The sequence below is a fragment of the Aotus nancymaae genome, unplaced genomic scaffold, assembly GCF_030222135.1.
Source record: "Aotus nancymaae isolate 86718 unplaced genomic scaffold, 86718_ANA_hifiasm-v0.15.2.pri h1tg000016l, whole genome shotgun sequence".
NCBI classification, from domain to species: domain Eukaryota; kingdom Metazoa; phylum Chordata; class Mammalia; order Primates; family Aotidae; genus Aotus; species Aotus nancymaae.
This window is the reverse complement of record NW_026988428.1, coordinates 43,476,310-43,497,230: the sequence shown is the minus strand read 5'-3', so window position 1 is coordinate 43,497,230 and position 20,921 is coordinate 43,476,310. Positions and strand designations below refer to the sequence as shown.

General features: G+C 33.4%; 1 protein-coding gene across 4 annotated transcripts in view; it reads right to left on the bottom strand.

Moving 5' to 3' along the window:
• Positions 1–3,750: 3,750 nt before the first annotated feature.
• The window catches only part of SLC16A7 (solute carrier family 16 member 7), a 177,234-nt gene continuing 160,063 nt past the window's right edge, over positions 3,751–20,921 (bottom strand). For all 4 annotated transcript variants that reach the window (XM_064377285.1, XM_064377286.1, XM_012436774.3 and 1 more), the window contains 3 exons: positions 13,085–13,228; positions 9,234–10,052; positions 3,751–4,015 (listed from right to left, as the gene is read on the bottom strand). In XM_064377285.1, coding sequence (XP_064233355.1) covers positions 3,759–4,015; positions 9,234–10,052; positions 13,085–13,228 — 1,220 coding nt within the window. In that variant the 3' untranslated portion in view covers positions 3,751–3,758. The remainder of the gene's footprint in view (positions 4,016–9,233; positions 10,053–13,084; positions 13,229–20,921) is intronic.

Here is a 20,921-nt window from a genome sequence, read left to right as displayed (position 1 = left end):
ACTCTAGGGGTTCTTTCCGGTTTTAGGTAAACCTGAGTTTTAATTTTGGTTCATATTACCTTTTAACTTCCGGTAGTTTGATGAGCTTCTGTGTTTTTGGTTTTCACTCATCTATCACATCAAGTTAGTAATAATTCTGCCATGGTTTGGCTTAAATATCGAAAGGCATCACATAAACAAAATGCATAACACATAAATACTAGTTCTCTTTCCACTATGTATTCTATCTCCCTATTAAATTGAGCGTAAAATGATTTTTTCTTTTGTTTTATTAAAAGTGTTCAACATTCTATATATGAAAGGGATTTTTAAAGGTGTTTTGAGTGAAAAATAAGTTTCAACTAACTGATCAAGAATATCTCTTCATATTTATATCATCTACATAAAAGCTTACATTTATATCATCCGTTAGTCTTCTTTTCTACATTTTTGATTGTCATGTTGTACAGCCAGAAAAGAATGAGTACAAAAGATCTAGATTTTTTTAAAGTGCACATTCAAATATAACAAATTTAATTATTTTAATTATTCCTTAGTATTAGGCTGAGGCCAATGAGTCCATGAGCTAAGGTGTTGGAAGTTGGTACCAAAAAAGTGGTATTTATGAGTCATGTAGATTTATACTGAGAAAACATCATGTCTTCCAATGTGAAATACACTAAAACCTGATCTGTTGTCTCTTAAGGTGTGCTAGGTGAACTCAAAAAGGATCAGGAAAGGAGGCGAGAATAGGTCAAAAAAAGAGCAAACCCAGTGTTCTCTTCATAAATTAGTGATGGCATATTTAAGATTAAGTAATGAAAAATATGGGGTGCTCAGTTAACACGAATGAAAGAATACTGAAAAGTTGCCATGAATTATTTGGATACCTTGATTAATTGATACCCTTCCTTTTGTACAATTTCATAATGGGGGAATAGAGATTAGTGAGGATTTTAGTGGTATACTCTGACTTTGCTTCATGAGATCTCAAACATTGAAAACCTATTTTTCTCTAGGGGAAGAAATACTTTCAGCACTAATTGTTGCAGACACAGAAGCCAAATATATCTCCTCCTCCATTTATGTGTCTATATAATAATGAAAATCCTAGGTTGATACTCTTTTCTCAATCTTGCAAAGATTTTCCTAAAGCAACAAATCTTCTAACAAGTACAAGAGGGTGGAGAGAGTGAACAAGTAAAATAATTTATATTACCCTGGAACAATTCTGAATCCTGTAGGTATTTATGTCACTGTTTCAAGTGTTCTGGTTTAACTGTCAATATTTAAGCATGGGAGTTAACATGTGTGCATATTTGTAACTCTGTGCAGTGCTACTGCCAGGTGAGATTGTACAGATCATATCATGTGCTTTGAATGTGCAATTTTACTTTCTTTTCTAACAATTTAATACAATCAGTGTTAGAAATAAATAAACTAATGAAGACAATCAAAGAGCAGCCAGACAAATATGAATTGGTTTTCACGTGACAAGAAAATCATCAGTAAGCAAACAAACCTCCTTCCTGGAGAAGGCCACTGAAATGCATCCAGCAGGACGTCTCTACGAGAAGGTAATAAAAAAGAATATAATACAGCCTTTGACTTAAAACCCCATGAATATTACTTTGCCATTTATTTCCCCTGGGGATCTGATATTCATATTAGTTTAATGTATCTTTTCAGAACACTTTTTGGAAAGTAGAATTTTTTTTTTGGAGATTTATGATCGGAGAAGTACTACACAATTTAGAGGTTACATTTCTTGACAAATCAGAGCTGAATAAAAAAGAACTAAAAATATAAACAAAGGTAATTCAATAATCATGATAGGGTGAAACTAAATTAAAAACAGCCATAAAGTCCCACATTTTTCCTAATTTATTTACCTATGATCTTGGCACATCTTGTTTTACTTAACATTTGAAAAATACAAATATCTCTTCATATGCAAAAGAGCAAACGTTAAATGAAAAACTGAATTATATATAGCTCCCTAAATATGAGCCACATGCTTAAACTGTGAATAAACTTTATGAATCAAATCTTTGACATTAACTATTACAAAAGGCTGGTATCCAGGTGCAATCTCACAGGAAAAAATAGCACCTGCCTTTATTACAATAAAAAAAAAAAGAATGGCAAATTCCCTTTGACATCTTAAGGGTGACATTGCTTTAACAGTCAAACACTAAATACTTTTTTTAAATTAATCATAATGTTAAACTTCAGATTTATAGATGTAAATATTGTATTTATAGCTTTAGTAATAATGTACAATTTCTTTCTTGTTTAAATGTACTTTCTCACTCAAAATGATATTTATAGTTTGAAAAGAATATGCCTCTGTATTCAGGAGTGATTCAGATTCCCAGATGTTTTCGCATAGTTATGAAAGTAGGAAAGTGCTGAATTAACCTGGGCTGCACTATTTCAAGCTTTTTGCTATCAGATTATACACTATACCTACAATTCCAAGTCACAAAATGCCTCTACTTCTAGAAGATAAGTTTCCTGGCTTTGTTATGTCCAAAGGCAGCAGGAAGTCTCATCAGTAGAGGGCGGAATTTTCAAGTACTGCCATTCTTATCCTAGGAGGCATTTCCAGTGGTTGAGCACAAGGCCCACTTGTGGCTTGCTTTTGCTCTAGCATTTTGTGGAAGGGAGGGAGCTGAGAGAGCGTAGAGGATTCATTAAAACCACTTCTCAGTCTAGTCAGATGGAGTACTCCTAAGAGTAACCTCCGATCACCACTATGTGTTGGGAAAAATTAGAATTCAGTCTACTTAGAATCTTGCCATCTAGGATTTTACTTTGATATTTCAATATAACAGCGAATCTGGATGGAGGCCTGGTTAAAAGAAAACACCTGATTATTACTTTCTGGATTACGAACTAAAATCCTTGTAAAATCAATGAATGTGGCTCATTGTTAAGAGTTATCATACTTTTACATATCAGGTAAGAATTCTCAAAATTATTTGAGGGTTCTATTCTCTAGCACCAGGTACTAATGCCCCCTACTCAGAAAAACTCATCTGCATGGATTTAGTCTAACAGTGCTCAGATATAATGGTTTAACATTGATTTTCTTTTTTTTGTCAAACATATACGCAAATATTTTTATGGCAGTCAGACGTATTTTTGAATAAGGATCACCCTCATTTTTACCCATGTGTTTATCTTTAAAACCAGCATTATAAAGTAGCATGAAGATATATTTCTTTTGTCTTCATGGATTTTTTTTTTACTTTAAAAATAAATTATCATGATTTTTTTAAATTTGTTTTTTATTCTCCAGATATTTTGTGTACATGTGGGTAACCATGTGGGATTATGTGCGTTGGTGTGAAGGAAGAGATAATTAATTTTTCTCAATTCTATCTCATACTTTAATATCAAATAAAAAAATGAAATGTATAAAGGATCACTTTGTAGGATTAGACATCCTCCTTCTAACTACTTAACCCAGGGGTTTGGGATTCAGAACTCATCGTGTAACCAAGACCGAAAGTCACTGGAAGACTTTAAAATTAGTATTTTAACCACCACACCTAGAGTCAGGTATGGAAATAAACCTATAGCATGGATTCTTTTTATGCATAATCTCAAAATTTAACTACCCAAATAAGTTTTTAAAAACTAATTTAAAATTTGCCATTGAGGAGAATATCATCTCCATCCTTAATTGTGACTCTTCATTTCAGCTAAAAACTTTTCCTATACTTTAAAAACAAAATGAAAAACAAACTCCTAGGGAAAAGATGTGTTTCTTGTTAAATATTAGTTTCTCTTTCTGAGGTTATACTCTGTGCATTTGAAACCTTGACGTGAACATCTTCTGGATGTTTAGGTTTGCTCAAGGGTTCAGATTCTCTGGTCGTCTTTCTTGCATTTTCCTCCTTCCTTTCCTTTGCAAGCAATCTATAGTTGATAGCATTGCCAATGAGCAGCCACACACTTGCTGCTACCACAATAGCCCCACAGGACATGTACATGTACTTATATTCACCAGTTACATCCACCAACATACCTAAGAGACAAAGAACATCTTTTAAGTTGGCATAATAAAACAGTCATATAATGATAAAAATTTCAAATAAATTATTCCTCAAAGTATATTCCTCTTATTTAAATTAATAGCAAATAAGACTTTAAAAAATAAAAAAAAATTCTAGATTATGACTTCTATATATGCTTAGTAAAGGTATGTAGATGCATTTATAGCATTATAATACCAGTACATTAAATTTACTAAAAATTATTTCTCCCAGTAAAAATATACAACCAAGACAAATTAGGATATATGTTTTTGTGTGTGTATACGTTGACACATATATGAGTGAGGTATATTTTTATATCTATACATATAAATATAGACATATTTATTTACAACATACATATTAGGATTGCTTCATCCTTTTCATACTTCCTTTTTCCTTCAATAGAGAAAAATTACTTGCTTTAGGAAAGATCGAAAGACTTTTGCATGACTCCTAACAGGGTCTAATATTTACTAAATGCTTCCTCTATGCCCAGCACTAGCCTAAGCGTTTTATCTGTAATATCTCACTTGATCCTTACAAGGTGTATTGTGAAGTAATTTGGGCCTGGTTACATAACTGGTTAATGGTAGAATCTAGACTCTTAATGAGGTCTGTCTGGACTCATTCTGAACTACTCTGCAAAATGGCTTCACCTCACCTCTTGTTTAAGTGCCATGTCACTATGAGCTAATCCCAGTTTTTTACTTTATCTGAGTCTAAATTATCAAGGGCAAACTCATCAGTAAAAGACTGTTCCAGAAAACCAAACACTGCATGTTCTCACTCATAAGTGGATGTTGAACAATGAGAACACATGGACACAGGGAGGGGCCTTGGGGGTAGGGGGATAGGGGAGGAATAGCAGGGAGTGGGGGGATTGGGGAGGGATAGTATTAGGAGAAATGCCTAATGTAGATGACGGGGCGATGGATGCAGCAAACCACCACCATGGCACATGTATACCTATGTAACAAACTTGCATGATCTGCACATGTACTCCAGAACTTAAAGTATAATAAATAAATAAAAAAACAAGCAAACAAACAAAACAAACTGCTTGTTCCATTTGATAATAGAGACCATTTAAAATTTAGCCTGGTGCCATTTAATCTGAAGGTTTACTGACTTTCAAAATTTTGTCAGTTTATATTTAGTTTTGCCTCTTGCTCATGCAGACATCTAATTCTTAATAATTATTAACAGTAAAATGTATGCATATAAATCTATATAAATTATCATATGCATTCCAAGTGATTCTGATGTACACCTTTTAAACCAGTCCGTTTAGTCAGAATCCAGAGCATTCTCCCTAGAATCTAGTCGATGGCTCAGTATTAACTTTAGCTACTTGTAATATATTATCTATTTGAACAAAATTTTCAGTTTTAATCAGGTAGATGGTAGAATGGGTTTATTTAAGTAAGCATGACATATTCATTAACATAACAAAAATTATATAATTTTAGTTTTCCTTCCTAACTTGAGTCAAATATTTCCATTTCTGCAATGACTGTTATACTTCTTTGTGTGTATGTCTGCATGTGTGTGTACTTTCATCATGCAAATATTGCAAGACCTAACAGAGAGAGCCATTAGTTACTTGAGGCAATTTGCCAGCCTACTGTACAGCATAAGGTCAGATATTAATGGTGACTTCTTGTCATTTGAGACCATTTGAATAACATATCAAAGGAAGAGGATCTCAAATAAGTTGTCTAAATTTAGTAAAGAAATCTCTTCTCCCTGGTAGTTTTGCTTTGTATTTCTTCTGGAACACGACAGACATAAGAAAGAGCACCAAAAATTTCAAGTCTGATACTTCACTTGTTTTTTTTTTATTTGATAAATGATTTTTTTTTATTTATTATTTTTATGTTACTTTAAGTTCTGGGGTACATGTGCAGATCTTGCAGGATTGTTACATAGGTGCACACATGCGATAGTTTGCTGCTTCCATCCCCCATCACCTATATTAGGTATCTCCCCTAATGTTATCCCTCCCCAGTCTCCCCACTCTCTGCTATCTCTCCCCTAGCCCCCCACTCCCCAACAGACCCCAGTGTGTGATGTTCTCCTGTGAGAATATGAGGTGTTCAGTTTTCTGTTCTTGTGTCAGTTTGTTGAGAATGATGGTTTCCAGATTCATCCATGTCCGTGCAAAGGACATGAACTCATCCATTTTTATGGCTGCATAGTATTCCATGGTGCATATATGCCACATTTTCTTCATCCAGTCTATCTTTGATGAGCATTTGGGTTGGCTCCACATCTTTGCTATTGTAAACAGTGCCACAATGAACTTACATGTGCATGTATCTTTATAATAGATTGATTTATAATCCTTTGGGTACATACCCAGTAATGGGATTGCCAGGTCAAATGGTATTTCTATTTCTAGGTCCTTGAGGATCTGCCATACTGTCTTCCACAGTGGCTAAACTAATTTACACTCCCACCAACAGTGTAAAAACGTTTCTATTTCTCCAGCATCTGTTGTCTCCAGACTTTTTAATGATCATCATCCTAAGTGGCGTGAGATGGTATATTGATGTGGTTTGGATTTGCATTTCTCTAATGACCAGTGATGATGAGCACTTTTTCATATGTTTGTTGGCCTCACAAATGTCTACTTTTCATTGAAAAGTGTCTGTTCATATCTTTCACCCACTTTTTGATGGGATTTTTTCTCTTGTAAATTTGTTTTAGTTCTTTGTAGATTCTGGATATTAGTCCTTTGTGAGATGGGTAGATTGCAAAAATTTTTTCCCATTCTGTTGGTTGCTGGTTCACTCTAATAATAGTTTCTGCTGCTGTGTAGAAGCTCTTTAGTTTAATTAGATCCCGTTTGTCAATTTTGGCTTTTGTTGCCATTGCTTTTGGTGTTTTAGTCATGCAGTCCTTGCCTATGCCTATGTCCTGAATGGTTTTGCCTAGGTTTTCTTCCAGGGTTTTTATGGTATTAGGTCTTATGTTTAAATCTTTAATCCATCTGGATTGTTATACTTCTAAATATAAAAGCATTAGGTCTATGGCCCATCAGAGTTAATATCACTTTGGGCTGCCATATCAGCATACTTTCTAAATGATTGAAGAATTTTTTAGCATCATCAAGAAATCAGAGTTCCTTTCCCGAACTAAAGCTTCAATTCTTTCTGAGAGGAGCAATGAAAGTTCAGACTGAAAAAAACAAATACAAAATGGAAACCACATACTCCCTACTTTTCAAGGCTCTCCTGCAACTGTGTAAGAAGTAACAGCAATAACATTCAATCATTCAAAAATATTAACTCAGTACCTACTATGGGCCAGACAGTTTTAGCAATAATCAAATACTATAGAAGAAAAGCCAATCTAAAAGTCAAGAAACATTAAGGGTAGCAGGTGGCAGACATGGAATGAAGAAATGAATATATAATGGCTACAGTCTGATAGTTTCAACAATAGGTCCAAAATCAATTACTGCCATTTGCTACTAGTGGCACGAGGCTTGGCAATGTTAACACAATAGGCATTCAAAAATATTGAAACTTTAAAAAAAATTAATGCACATATCTGCTCAGGTGGGAGTGGCCAAATAAGATTCCTTTATTTCAATTCTTAGAATCTATCCCCACTATGTATTTGGACTTGATTCTGTTTTCATCCCATCATGCACGGTGACATACAAACTTCTCTGGTGACACTACAAATTGTGTGGATAATGAATAGATTCCAAAAACTCATTTGATCAAACTAATTCTGTATGAAAAGAAGAACCACTTGTGCTTATCTTATGTAGCAAAATCAACTGGCTGATAAATAATTAGAAGTACTGGATTTCAATCTTTTTTGACAATTGTTTTGATGTCATGGTATATTTATACTGAGAGACATATCATCTAAAACACCTGTGCTAGACACGACAGGACAGTCCTGGTAGACAGGGACAGACAACAACTACACCACCTAGGTCTTATAGCCAACTTTGTTGCATACCTAAGTGAAAAAAAATTCAGAGACAAAAGGTCAATGATAGCATTAAGATTAGCAAATTAAACATTAAACATGAATTTTCACACTTTCAGAATGGTTCCTTGATGTCACACAGAAAACGGTTTAAAAACTGACTAAATACATGGAAAAATTTGCATTTAGCCTGGGAGTGACTCTGACCATAAGAGACTAGGCCAAGAGTCTAAGTGAATACTTAAGTCCGGTATTAACCAAAACAATATACACTTGTTGCTGGCAAAGACTAGCCTACAAACAGAATATAATATTTATAACATTTAAAGTCTAAGACTAAACAAAATTTTAACTTAAAAATGCTCTTACACGTCTTTAAACCATAGTTCAGATACGAGAATTTACTTCTAAAAGGATACACCACTGTAACTCAGAAGGAAATGATAAAAGAACCATAAGAAACTCCAACCAAAATCTAATGCTCTGTGATGACTATTTTATCTCTCTCTCACTCTTTTTTAAATATCAGACCAACTTCTCAATTTGTGAGGGTATTCTTTGGTCATGCCCTAAACATGTACTGAGTCTTTTTACTGAATAATTTAGCATAGACACTTTTATAGGCATCTTTGAAAATATTTCAGATCTTAAAATCTGAAGGTAATCTTTCCAATTTATAAATATGGAACATAAGTGTATCTGGCCCCCAAAAAACTGTGAATCAATTTTTGTTCACTGCTGTCTTTCTCTATATGGAATATATATATATGAATATATTCATATCAGTGATATTATGAATGTATTTCCTCATGTAACAAGTTCCAACTTAATATATCCAATGTACTCAATTAAAAAATAGATTCTGACCTTTTGAGGGACTATTTTACATTTTTGACACATTTCCATGTCAAAAGATGAGAGATCTGTTGACCAATGATAAAGATAAAATAGCATTTTTTCTGATATATTTTTAAGAGACTCAAATAGCTAAAGTAGATAAATATTTTGACGATTATGCTACTAATTGTCAGTCTAAAATAAGTTCTAAGTTCATAGGTCCAGGCTTTGAAAAAAATTTAGATCTAAAATTGACTAATTATGAAATTTTAAAGTTTATAATAAAACCTAAAATTAACATGCCCATATTTCTTCAGGCTATTAGTATTATTATAAAACACATTTAAATAGCTGTACATAAAGTCTCAGTTAATGGATATTAATGTTATGCTTTATATTTTCCTTGATGAAAAATGTTCTTACCAGCAAGAGGAGGGCCAAGAAGAACTGGGCCACACTCTACAATTGTGACAAGTCCCACAGCACTGGAAAATCTTGGTGCACCCACGAGGTCCATGAGAGTTTCAAAGAGGACACTACTAACACTCCCAAATCCAAGGCCAAAAAATACAGCGTATAATATCAGGCTTGTGTAGTCCTGTGCCAGTGGGCACAAGAGATGACATACTCCATTGAACATGATTGCAAAACTGAAGAAGTACTGAATTCGAGGTCGAATATATTTGGAGTTTGCAATTAATCCTACGGAAGGCCTAGCAAACATATCAACAAAAGCCATAATAGAGAGCAAAAAAGCTGCGGAATACTCATCAATTCCCTGGTCTTTAGCGTATGGAGCCAAGAATATAATGGGGGCAAAAAAACCTAGGAACATAATGACATTTCCAGACAGATATATCAGAAATCCTCTATGCTTAAAAAGGGAGAAATCTAAATACTTATTAACTTTTTCCCAAGTTGATTTCTGTGTTTTGATTTTCTTCAGGCCTGAATCATCTTCTCTTATGCCAGTGTTATTTTTAGACTTAGAAGTGGTTTGATTGGGTCCAAGGGGTCTCATGAGAGACCCAGCCACACAGGCATTCAAAAGTAGACCTCCCAAAATCAGGAAGCTTCCTTTCCAGCCAAAAGTATTAAAAAGGTACTGATTGAAAGGAGCCAATGAACTTAAGAAAACAGGACTTCCTGCCATGGCCAGTCCATTTGCCATGGGTCGTTTCCTATAGAAGTATTTGCCAATTATTGTTAAGGCTGGTTGCAGGTTGAAGGCTAAACCTAAACCTAAAAAAAAAAAAAAAAAAAAAAAAAAAGTGGGAGGAAACACAAACACGTCATGACACTCACAAAACAAACTACTCCTCAAAATGTATATTCAAGTGGGAAAGGCAGAATTAAAAATGGAATATCAAATTGTACATTTTGATTACTATAAGTGTAATTGCACAAAAACAAAAAAGTTTTTATACCTGAACACTTGAAATGACAGTTTCATATTCTTTTAATTTTAAAGCACAGAAATAAAACTAAGAACTTCTACTGATAGATCAACAATCATACAATAGGTTGAAACTAAGACAAAATTATTAGTTCTCAATTAAAATCATTTAATTCCACAGATCCTTTCCTTTTAACATATGCTTATATACACAAATATGGAACAGATTTCTTCCTTGTGAGCAAGAGAGCAATACAAAAAGGTGAATACTTTCCTTTTGGAGTTAAAGAATTATAAACACACTAAAAAGGTAACAATTTGTAACAATCTTATGTCTCCCCACAAACATTTCTTTCAATATTATGCAAATAACAAAAAGAATAATAAATGTATGCCATTAATTTCATGCTCTACATCCCTCACATTCCACATTTAATGTATATAGATGAACATGTGTATTAAGTAAAAGGGATTTTTTTGTTTGAAACATAGTTTTAATTCAGGGATTAACACTGATTGTTTATATGAGCCAAAGGCCCCATTATCTAGGGAGCTTCCTGGCAGTGTTGAGTATCACCTTTGGAAAATGAATTACCTCTTCTAGCTCACCAAGATACTACTGAACGACTGTAATAAATAAGGTCTTTTAAAAAGTACACTGATTTACATAAAATTTGATTTATATAAAATATCTCCTATTTCCCCTTAAACTAGGTATTACTCTATATTTATTTTAGGGGCTAGAGAGTTAAGAGTTCTTCTATATTACTGATTTATCTAAATTGAAACAGTTCTGCAAAGTGGTTAAGTATTCTAGTTGTAGAATACACAGGACTGTGTACAAATACTCCAACACTTTCATATAAACATTTTCTATAAATAAGAGGACCCCTAAAAGCTGACAAGAAAGAACAAGAACATGCTTTGGAGAGTAACAGGACACGTTCTCTAACTCTACTTCAGCCATATCTGTGAGATATGCAGAATAAATGTAATTAAATCCAATTTATAAATAACAAAACTGACCAGCCTATGGTCAAGTAGCTTGTAAGTGGAAGAACCCAAACTAAAATCCAGGTGTTAGGTTTCAAAGCTTAAGGACTTTTATGTTATTGCATTTTCCCCATTCTGTCGCCTGGAACTTTTGCCTTCAAATGTTAATCCACATTTTCATTTGGAAATAGTTGCCGTCTCTTTCTCATTCTGGCATGATAAAATGAATGTAGACTTGAAATCAATGGATATGATCTGCTCCAAATAAGTACCTATTTTGTATTACTGGGCAAAACACTTAGACTTCCTGAACTCCAATTCACCTAACAACACAGAAAGATTTTGCCAAAATGAAGTAAGTTCTAGAACTGTAAGGTGTTATATAAATGGCATTGTGACTACTGTTATTTGCAAACATTTATTTATGAACAGCAAAATTCTGGGCACTCTGTAAAGTACTATATATTCATTTTTACATTAATCATCCTAATAACTCATCTTAAAAAGAGCTATTATTTATCTCATTTTACAGACAGAGAAACTTACGTATAAGGAGGTTAACGTACCCATGATTACACAGATAATGTGTGCCAAGTCAAGTTTAAATGCTAGATCTGTCTACTTTTGGAAACCAAAGTCAAAGTATTTGCTGATTTAAAGTAAATCCCTCATAGATAGACTTAATAATTGACTTTGGGGGCATCAAAATATTTAAGAGCCAAAGGAATAAAATTTTAAGTCAGAATACCAATAATGCCAGTGATATTCATAGTGCAGGGAATAACAAAAACATCTTTTCCCTAATCATCTACTTGTAGGCCCATTCCGACTTCTACAGTCAAATGTAGTAGTCAATATCTCTATACAACGGAAAAGGTACTCTCTCCACTATGACAATGCTTAGTATAAGAGGGTTTTCATTTACAAGATTAAATGTATTTTGCCATATCAAAAAAGCAGAGAGATGTGGATAGACTGTAAAGAGAAAAAATTTAACATCACTATTACTGTAAGCTTCAGTACATTTTTTTTTCATCAAATGATACATGAGTGTAAATATTTTTGTCTTTTTATCTCCGGACAGAAAGGAAAGATTCAGTCTCTTTATGTATTGAAGTCTAATTTTTCCTAAGATGTTGAATATAAATTTTTAATGCAATTTATTATTTAAACTAATAAAAATAGTACTTTCCAAGTGTACATGTTATGGTCAGTTAGAATCAATATATATGTACATGAGAAACAACTATAATCGAGTGACAGTAGGTCATTTGAAATATTTGTGTTAGAGGAAAATGTGGCTCACCAAGCTTTTAAACAGGATCATTTGAGTATGAAAAAGAAGAAACAGGGTTAATGAACCTTACCATTAATCAGAACAAGCAACAATAATTTTATTGTTGAAGTTAAATCAGTGCATCCAGAAAATATCTCTTTGGCACTGTTTTAATATATTACGAGTGGAAAGTCAGATATTGGAAATGGAAATAAGTCATGAAAATAAGTTTTATAGTAATGAAAGTATTTATTTATATCAAAAAGTCTGGGTCCAACAACACTATCTCCATTGAGGAGTAAAAAGCATAAAAGGCCAAAACAAAACAAAACAAAACAAAACAAAAAAAACCTAAAGTTGTTTTCTTTTTGAATTTGTATGATAACATGTAACTTGTCTGATAACATTTTTTTTTTCGATTTTAAAAAATGAAATGTTTGGCCATTATATAGCTTGAATTTCAATGTACTAGATGAAAATACTTTAAAACAGCATCGTTTATAAAAAAGTAAATTAAAAGAAAATAAGAATTTTCTGTTGTTCATTCTTTTCATAGAGCTTTGAAAATAGCAGAAGAGTTAAGAATAAGCTGAAGACGAAACAACTTACCTGTAATGAATCCCATAGTGATGTACAGCTGCACCACACTGCTACTGAAGGAGGCCAACACCATTCCAAGACAGCATAATAAGCCACCTGCTATCACCACCGGCCGGCTGCCGTATTTATTCACCAAAACACTACTTATGGGGCCTACAGCAGAGAGGAGATTAAGAAATATTCAGTTATTGGGTCATTTATTTGTTCATCTTTAACATCCAATCATTTGGAAATGCGAGGAAGCACATTTTAATGGTCACAGGAGAAAAATTAGTTCACATGAAATATAATGAGAACTTTTCAATACTTCACAAGTGATCAGTTTGGCAGCTTCTTTTCAGTCATATGCATAAAAGCCCATGAAATAATAAATTAGAAATGTTTAACATATTTTTTTTGTAACCATAATCATGCAAATCTTGATGGAAAAGTTTTACGATAAAACATAACTGAAATATCCAAAATATCTTAACAAACGTAAGTAAATTTATGTAACACAAATCTAGGAATTACATAAATGACTTTTCTGTTAAAATTTTATTTTTTAGAATAATGCGTCTTAGGATAATGTGCCATTTATTAGGGCTGAACATTTTTTTAAATTATCTTCAGCTGTGATTTTTCTTCAATACCATAATTTGTTGATTCTAAGACATCTATTGTTTTCACATCCTATCATATTAGCAATAGGGGTGTCTTACATATAATGACTTCTTCTAATCTACGTTCATCAAGAGGAAGTCATAGGTAGTAATGTTGTTATCATGGCCTATGCATGTCTGAATTTGGTTGTTATTTCCTGCGGCTTGATTGGACAATGCTTAATCACATTTCAACAGAACCTTTGAAGGAGCATTTGAAAAATGAATATAAATACAAATCCTGATTTTTGCCTGAGAAGTCTTCTGTTGACAAATTCTAGTAAGGTAGAGTAAGTAGCAGCATCAAAACTTACAGATTGGGTGCAGCTGTTTGGATGAAATTACTGGAAAAAAAATGGTGGATATCTCTGTTAAAATACATTGCACACTGACAAACAGAATAATCTTAGGTGTGAGATGTGAATGTTGAAAACTCAGACTCCAAAGTAGTTTAGAAGAGTCAGGTAGTGAATAGGAAGAACATGTAGGAATGCCTTACCAATTTTTTAATGTATATTTACAATGTATGTCTGCGTGTGTGTATATATAAAAAATATCCAGAAGTGATTAAAATTATTAAAATAATCTGCATTTAAGTCTAAAAAAGTTCTTTCGGTAGTTATAAAAGTTCTAAATGTTAAGAAAGTGTTAAGTTTTACTTCAGTGACAGCACTATTTTCTTTCTTGGTATACTATAAAATAACAGTGCAACTTAACAATTGAGACTCTTGGACTCAATGAAATTCCATAGTATTTTATGGGACTTGTCAATGTGTAAATGGCTTGCTTTGACAAATCATTCTTAACTCACAATTGTATTTCATCTGAAACTAGGGATACTATTTGGAGGACATAAATACTATGTTAGGTCAGAATTTTCAATCCAATATTTCGCCTACAAAACATAGTAATTTTTTAGCTAATACTATGGCACTAAGAATTTCCAAGTGTATTGTATTTAAGAATTTTTACGTGGATCGCATATAAAATAGATTGAGATTCATATATCAAAGCACCCATATCCTTTTACACAAATGTAATTATTTTTATTCTGCAAACAAAATTTTGAAATTAAATCTTAGTACCTAATAGTATTTATTACTCCATAATATCTTTTGAAAGAATATTGGGAATAACACAAAATTTTAGAAAGATAACTTAAACACAGAATACGAAAGCTTGCATTTATAACAGTAAGCAACCTAAAACTTTGAAAAGGCAACATGAAAGCTTTTATGAAACCTTCATAAAAACAACAGGATTTGGAGGGAGGAAATCAAAGAAAATTGTACAAGTTGTATAAAAAGAATATAATTCTGTCTCTAACATGGTAAAGTTCACCTGCAGAGCTGAAGAAAATAAATTATACATGCAGAGAATATATATAACACATATAAGACATATGTCAGAGACATTGCAGATGAGGTTCCAGAGAAACTCGATGAAGCAAATATTGCAATAAAATGAGTCACAAATTTTTTGGTTTCTCAGTGCATATAACAGTTATGTTTACCCTTTACACACACTAGTCTATTGAGTGTGCATAGAATTATATCTAACAAGCAACATGCATAACTTAATTAAAATACTTTATTGCTAAAAAATATTAATGATCATCTGAGCCTTCATTGATTCACAGTCTTTTTGTTGGTCTTGACTGTTGATGGCTGCTGACTGATCAGGGTGGTGGTTGCTAAAGGCTGGGGTAGCTGTGGCAATCTTTTTGCTGTTGTTGAGACAGGGTCTTGCTCTGTCACTCAGTCTGGAGTGCAATGAACGCAGAGCACCTCACACATAGCTCACTGCATCCTTGACCCCCTAGGCTCGAGATCCTCCCAACTAAGCCTCCCTAGTAGCTGGAACCAGAGGTGCGTGCCACCATGTCTTACTACTCTTTTATATTTTTTTTTTTGTAGAGACGGGGTCTTGCTGTGTTGCCCATGCTGGTCTTGAATTCCTGGGCTCAAGAGATACTCTCACCTCAGCCTCCTCAAATGCTGGGATTATAGGTGTGAGCCATGGCATCTGACTGGCAATTGCTTAAAATAAGACAATTTTGCTGCATCAGTTGACTCTTCCTTTCATGCAAGATTTATCTGTAGCATGCAATGTCATTTGAAAGCATTTTACCCACAGTAGAACTTCTTTCAAGATTGGAGTCAATTCAAACCTTGCCACTGCTTTATCAATTAAGTTTATGCAATATTCTAAATCTCTTGTAGTTATACCAACAATGTTTACAGCATTTTCATCAGGAGTAAATTATATTTCAAGAAACCACTTTCTTGGCTTATCCATAAGAAGCAACTCTTCCTTAATTCAAGTTTTATCATAAGATTGCAGCAATCTAGTCACATCTTCAGGCTCCACTTCTAATTCTAGTTCTCTTGCTTTTTCCACCACATCTGTAGTTACTTACTTTACTGAAGTCTTAAACATCTTAACGTTATTCATGAGGGTTGAAGTCAACTTCTTCCAAACTGTTAATGTTGGTATTTTGACCTCCTCCCACAAATCATGAATGATTGTAATATTACATAGAATGCCAAATCCTTTCCAAAAGGTTTTCCATCTCCTTTGTCCTAGATCCATCAGAGGAATCACTATGTATGGCAGCTGTGAGCTTACAAAACATACTTAAATTTTAAGAATTGAAAGTTGAAATGACTCCTTGATCCATGAGCTGCAGAATGAATGTTGTATTAGCAGGCATAAAAACATTAACCTCCTTATGCATCCCTATCAGAGCTCTTGGGTGACCCAGGTGCATTGTCAGTAAGCAGTACTATTTTGAAAGGAATTTTTTTCTTAGCAGCAGGTCTCAACAGTGGGCTTAAAATATTCAGCAAACTATGCTGTAAACAAATGTACTATTATACAGGTTTTGCTATTCCATTTATAAAACACAGGTAGAGCAGATTTGGCATAATTATTAAGGGCCCCAGAAATTTTAGAATGGTAAATGAGCTTTGCTTCAACTTAAAGTCACCAGCTTCACTGGTCCCTAAAAAGAGAGTCAGCTTATCCTTTGGAGCTTTGAAGACAGGCATTGACTTCTGCTCTCCACCTATAAAATACCTAGATAGCATCTACTTCCAATAGAAGGCTATTTCATCAACACTGACAATCTGTTGTTTAGTGTAGGCACCTTCACCAATGATCTTAGCTAGATCTTCAGGATAACTTGCTGCAGTTCCTAATCAGCATTTGTTGCTTCACCTTTCACTTTTATGTGAGCAAGATGGCTTATTTCCTTAAACTTCATAAACCAACCTTTATAAGCTTCAAGGTTTTCTTCTGCAGGTTCTTCACCTTCAATAGAATTGAAGACAGTTAGGGCCCTGCTCTGGATTAGGCTTTGGCTTAGGGAATGTTGTGGCTGGTTGATCTTGTATCCAAACTTCTAAAACGCTCTTCACTTTTCCTTTGCATTCACAACTTGGCTAATTTTGTGCTAGAGACCCAGCTTTCAGCCTTTCCATGCTTTAAGCACCTTTCTCATTAAGCTGAATCATTTCTAGCTTTTGATTTAAAATGAGAGACTTGTGACTCTTCGTTTCACTTGAACACTTAGAGGCCATTGTAGGTTTATTAAATGGCCTAATTTCAATATTGTTGTATCTCGGACAATAGAGAGACCCTAGGAGATGGGGAGAGATAGCAAAACAGCTGGTCTATGGAGCAGGGAGAACACACACAGCATTAAGCCCTCCATCTTTTCTGAGAGAGAGGCACAGTTCATGACACTGAAAACAATTACAATAGCAAGATCAAAGATAACCATAACAGATATAATAATAGTAAAGTTTGAAATACTGTGAGAGTTACCAAATGTGACACAAGATACAAAGTGAGCACAAGCTATCGAGAAAAATGATGCCAACAGAGTTTCTGAAGGTAGGGTTGCCACAAACCTTCAATTTGTAATTAATGCAACATTTGCTAAGTGCTATAAAGTGAAGTGCAATTAAGTGGAAGTATATATGTATTTTAGTTTCTCTATTTTTTACCTCTAAATGATAAAAGAGCAGTATAATTATTTGTCATTTGTTAGTTTTGGTAAATGTTTTTGATAAACTTCTCAGAAATGCATAAGTTTATTGACTAGAAATAATATTTTTGTAAATGAGATGGTTTCCAATTTTCTGCTTTTCACAATATTAAGGGAAGATTCAATTGAATTGTCAGCCCACAAATCATTTCAAATAATTGTTGATAATAAATCATTATGTGATTTTGGCAAGTTCAAATAATTGACTAACACTGAAAATAAAATGCTTTCCACTGTCGTCCACTTTATTATGTGAACAAGTTACTCAACATGTACAGCAATTAAAAACCAAGCAAAAACCAAGCAATTAAAAACCAAGAAAGAAATGAAACTAAAACCTGTATCTGCTTAGCTAGCACTAAGAAATATTCATCTATAGATACACAGGATGCCTACTGAATTCATTAAAAGGCACATTTCCTTGGGAGGCTGAGGCAGGAGAATTGCTTGAACCTGGTAGGTGGAGGTTGCAGTGAGTCAGGAGGTGGAGGCTGCAGTGAGCCAAGATTGAACCACTGCACTCCAGCCTGGCAACAGAGTGAGACTCCATCACCTGCCTCAAAAAGGCATGTTTCTATTCAGTGCTTACATTTTATTTAGTAATTATCTTATTTTGATTGAATCTGCTACAACAATATTATAATAGAATATTTTAACTACTTATGATCCCAGAAAAATTTTTTTAAATTAGATATATATGCAATGTTTTTGCAAATAAAAATAAAAGGAATTAAAAATACTTAAACCCATGAAAATAATTTGCAGAAATGTAATGAAAATATAATTAAAATATAGATTGAATACAGAATTTATCATTTGCTGTTCTATGATCATTCATTCATTTATTTTCAAATGATTGATACTGAGCATCAGATTTTTTTTTTTTTGAGAAAGATGTGGTCTCATTATGTTGCCCAGCTTGAAGTACAGTGGCTATTCATATACACTATCATAGTAAACTGCAGCCTCAAACTCTGGGCCTCAAGTGATCCTCCCACCTCAGCCTCCTGTGGAGCTAGGACTACAGTCATGATCTACTTAACCTGACTAATTTTGATATTGAGATTCCATTGTTGTTTCAGAAAGAAGTTACTGTTTCTATTCTTATAAAAAATTTGTAGTAGAAGGAAAATTCAAAGACATTTTTAGGACTGTTTTAGTTCTGGGAATGATTGTTTTATGGTGTATATGCCCCTTATGGGCAGTTTGAAGTCAGTGGATAATTTTAGAGATACAAATAAATAATATATAAGCAACAACACAGCTTTTCAAAACTTTATAAGACCTTTCATTTAATTCAATATGTGTTACAACTATATAAATAGTATAATGAAAGAAATGTAATTATGAATTTATCTTAATGCATTCCATTTGGATATTCAAGCTAGAATGAAACAATTCAATAAGAAAGTTTCTCATGAAGAGTTTCAAGAGACTGTATAAAAAGAAGGGCTCCATACTCATCCCATTGTATTCTGGCTTATGATATGAAAATTGCAAAAAATTTCTCAAATAGCAGGTGAAAAACAGAACAACTTTGACTCCAGAAACAGAGCAAATTCATATGAAACAGTGAATGACAAAGACCCTCTCCATTTGTTTTCCTTGAGTCAGATTATATTAGCGAACAATTCAGCCATATATTAAGTATACCACTCATTCTATACGGTGGTATCCTGATGAAGGCTCAAAGAAAGATGGAAACCCCTTAATACAGTGGGTATAATGAGTATAATCGTATATAACATTGCATAAACACCATGTGCTACTTATTTCTCCCATAAAATGACCATGTTTTGGACTTCTCTTTGAGTAGATATTGGAACGATGCCCAGATACCATGATAATGCTCTGAATTTGTGTTTAGAGGCTTGCAACAAAGGGAACAAATAGATAAATATGTGAGAACAAATGGATATCCCTGCCAAGAGTTTCTTTGGGCATTTTGGCATTGTCATTTCCAAGGAATTATGCCCAGGCCTCAGGCATTTACTTCTGTTTCTTGCCAAGAATGTGTGTAGTTCACATGAAATAGCTACTATTTAAGTTGATGTTGATTGATTTATACATGTACTCATGTACGTATTTTTAGAAAGCAATCTATGCTACAAATAAAACTATATGCTACAATTTGGTATCATTGTGATTAGTTAGAAATAAAAATCCAATAAAATTCACAGAAGCCAAACAAAGGCAACAGTAATAAAAGAGTTGAACAAATAGATTCAGATGTAAAAGGGAGTCTATATTAAATAGTTGTTTTCTACACTTTTTATATAACCGATTACTAGAGAGTTATATAAATGCACTGAGATTTTATACGTGCCATTACCAATAATAAAGCATTTATCTAACTTAAGTAGTGAATTTATCAGTCCAAATATTGGAAAAGTTAGAAACCTAGCCATCAGACTTTGAGAGAACACAAATGTTTCTAAAATAGAAGATGAAAAAGAAATATAAATCTTATCAACCAAGTATTTAACAATAAATAGTTCCATGTTCCTAGGAATGATTCTGATTGAGTAAAGCTGCACTGAATCCTAATGGATGTGGGGATCAAAAAGCTTTCAAATATTCTACCTGTAAACACAAGTACATTTTACAGTAACTTCTTCAATTAAATATAATAGTGTCAAGATGTGATTTTTTTAATATTGAAAGTATTCGAGAACTAGTTGTTTAAAAAATACACGTGGTTTAATATTTAACAGAATAATCCCAAGTACAATGTTACAATGTATTTCACTAACAATAATGAAACCATTAACCAATCTGCTCCTTGCTTCATGTCTTTTTACTACAGTAGTCCCCCTTACCCAAGGTTTCACTTTCAGTGTTTCAGTTACCTTTGGTCAACAAAGGTCTGAAAATGTTAAATGGAAAATTCCAGAAATACATAATTCATATGTTTTAAATTGTGCACTGTTCTGAGTAGCATGATAAAATCTCGTGTTATCCTGCTTCAACTTGCTTGGGACGTGAATCTTTCCTTTGCCCTGGGTATTCATGCTGTATCTATTACCTGCCCTTTAGTTACTTGGTAGCCCTCTTGGTTATCAGGTTAATAGATTGTAAGAAGAAAAAAGGTGAGTACAGTAGTATAAGATATTTTGAGAATGAGAGATCACATTCACAAAACTTTTATTATAGT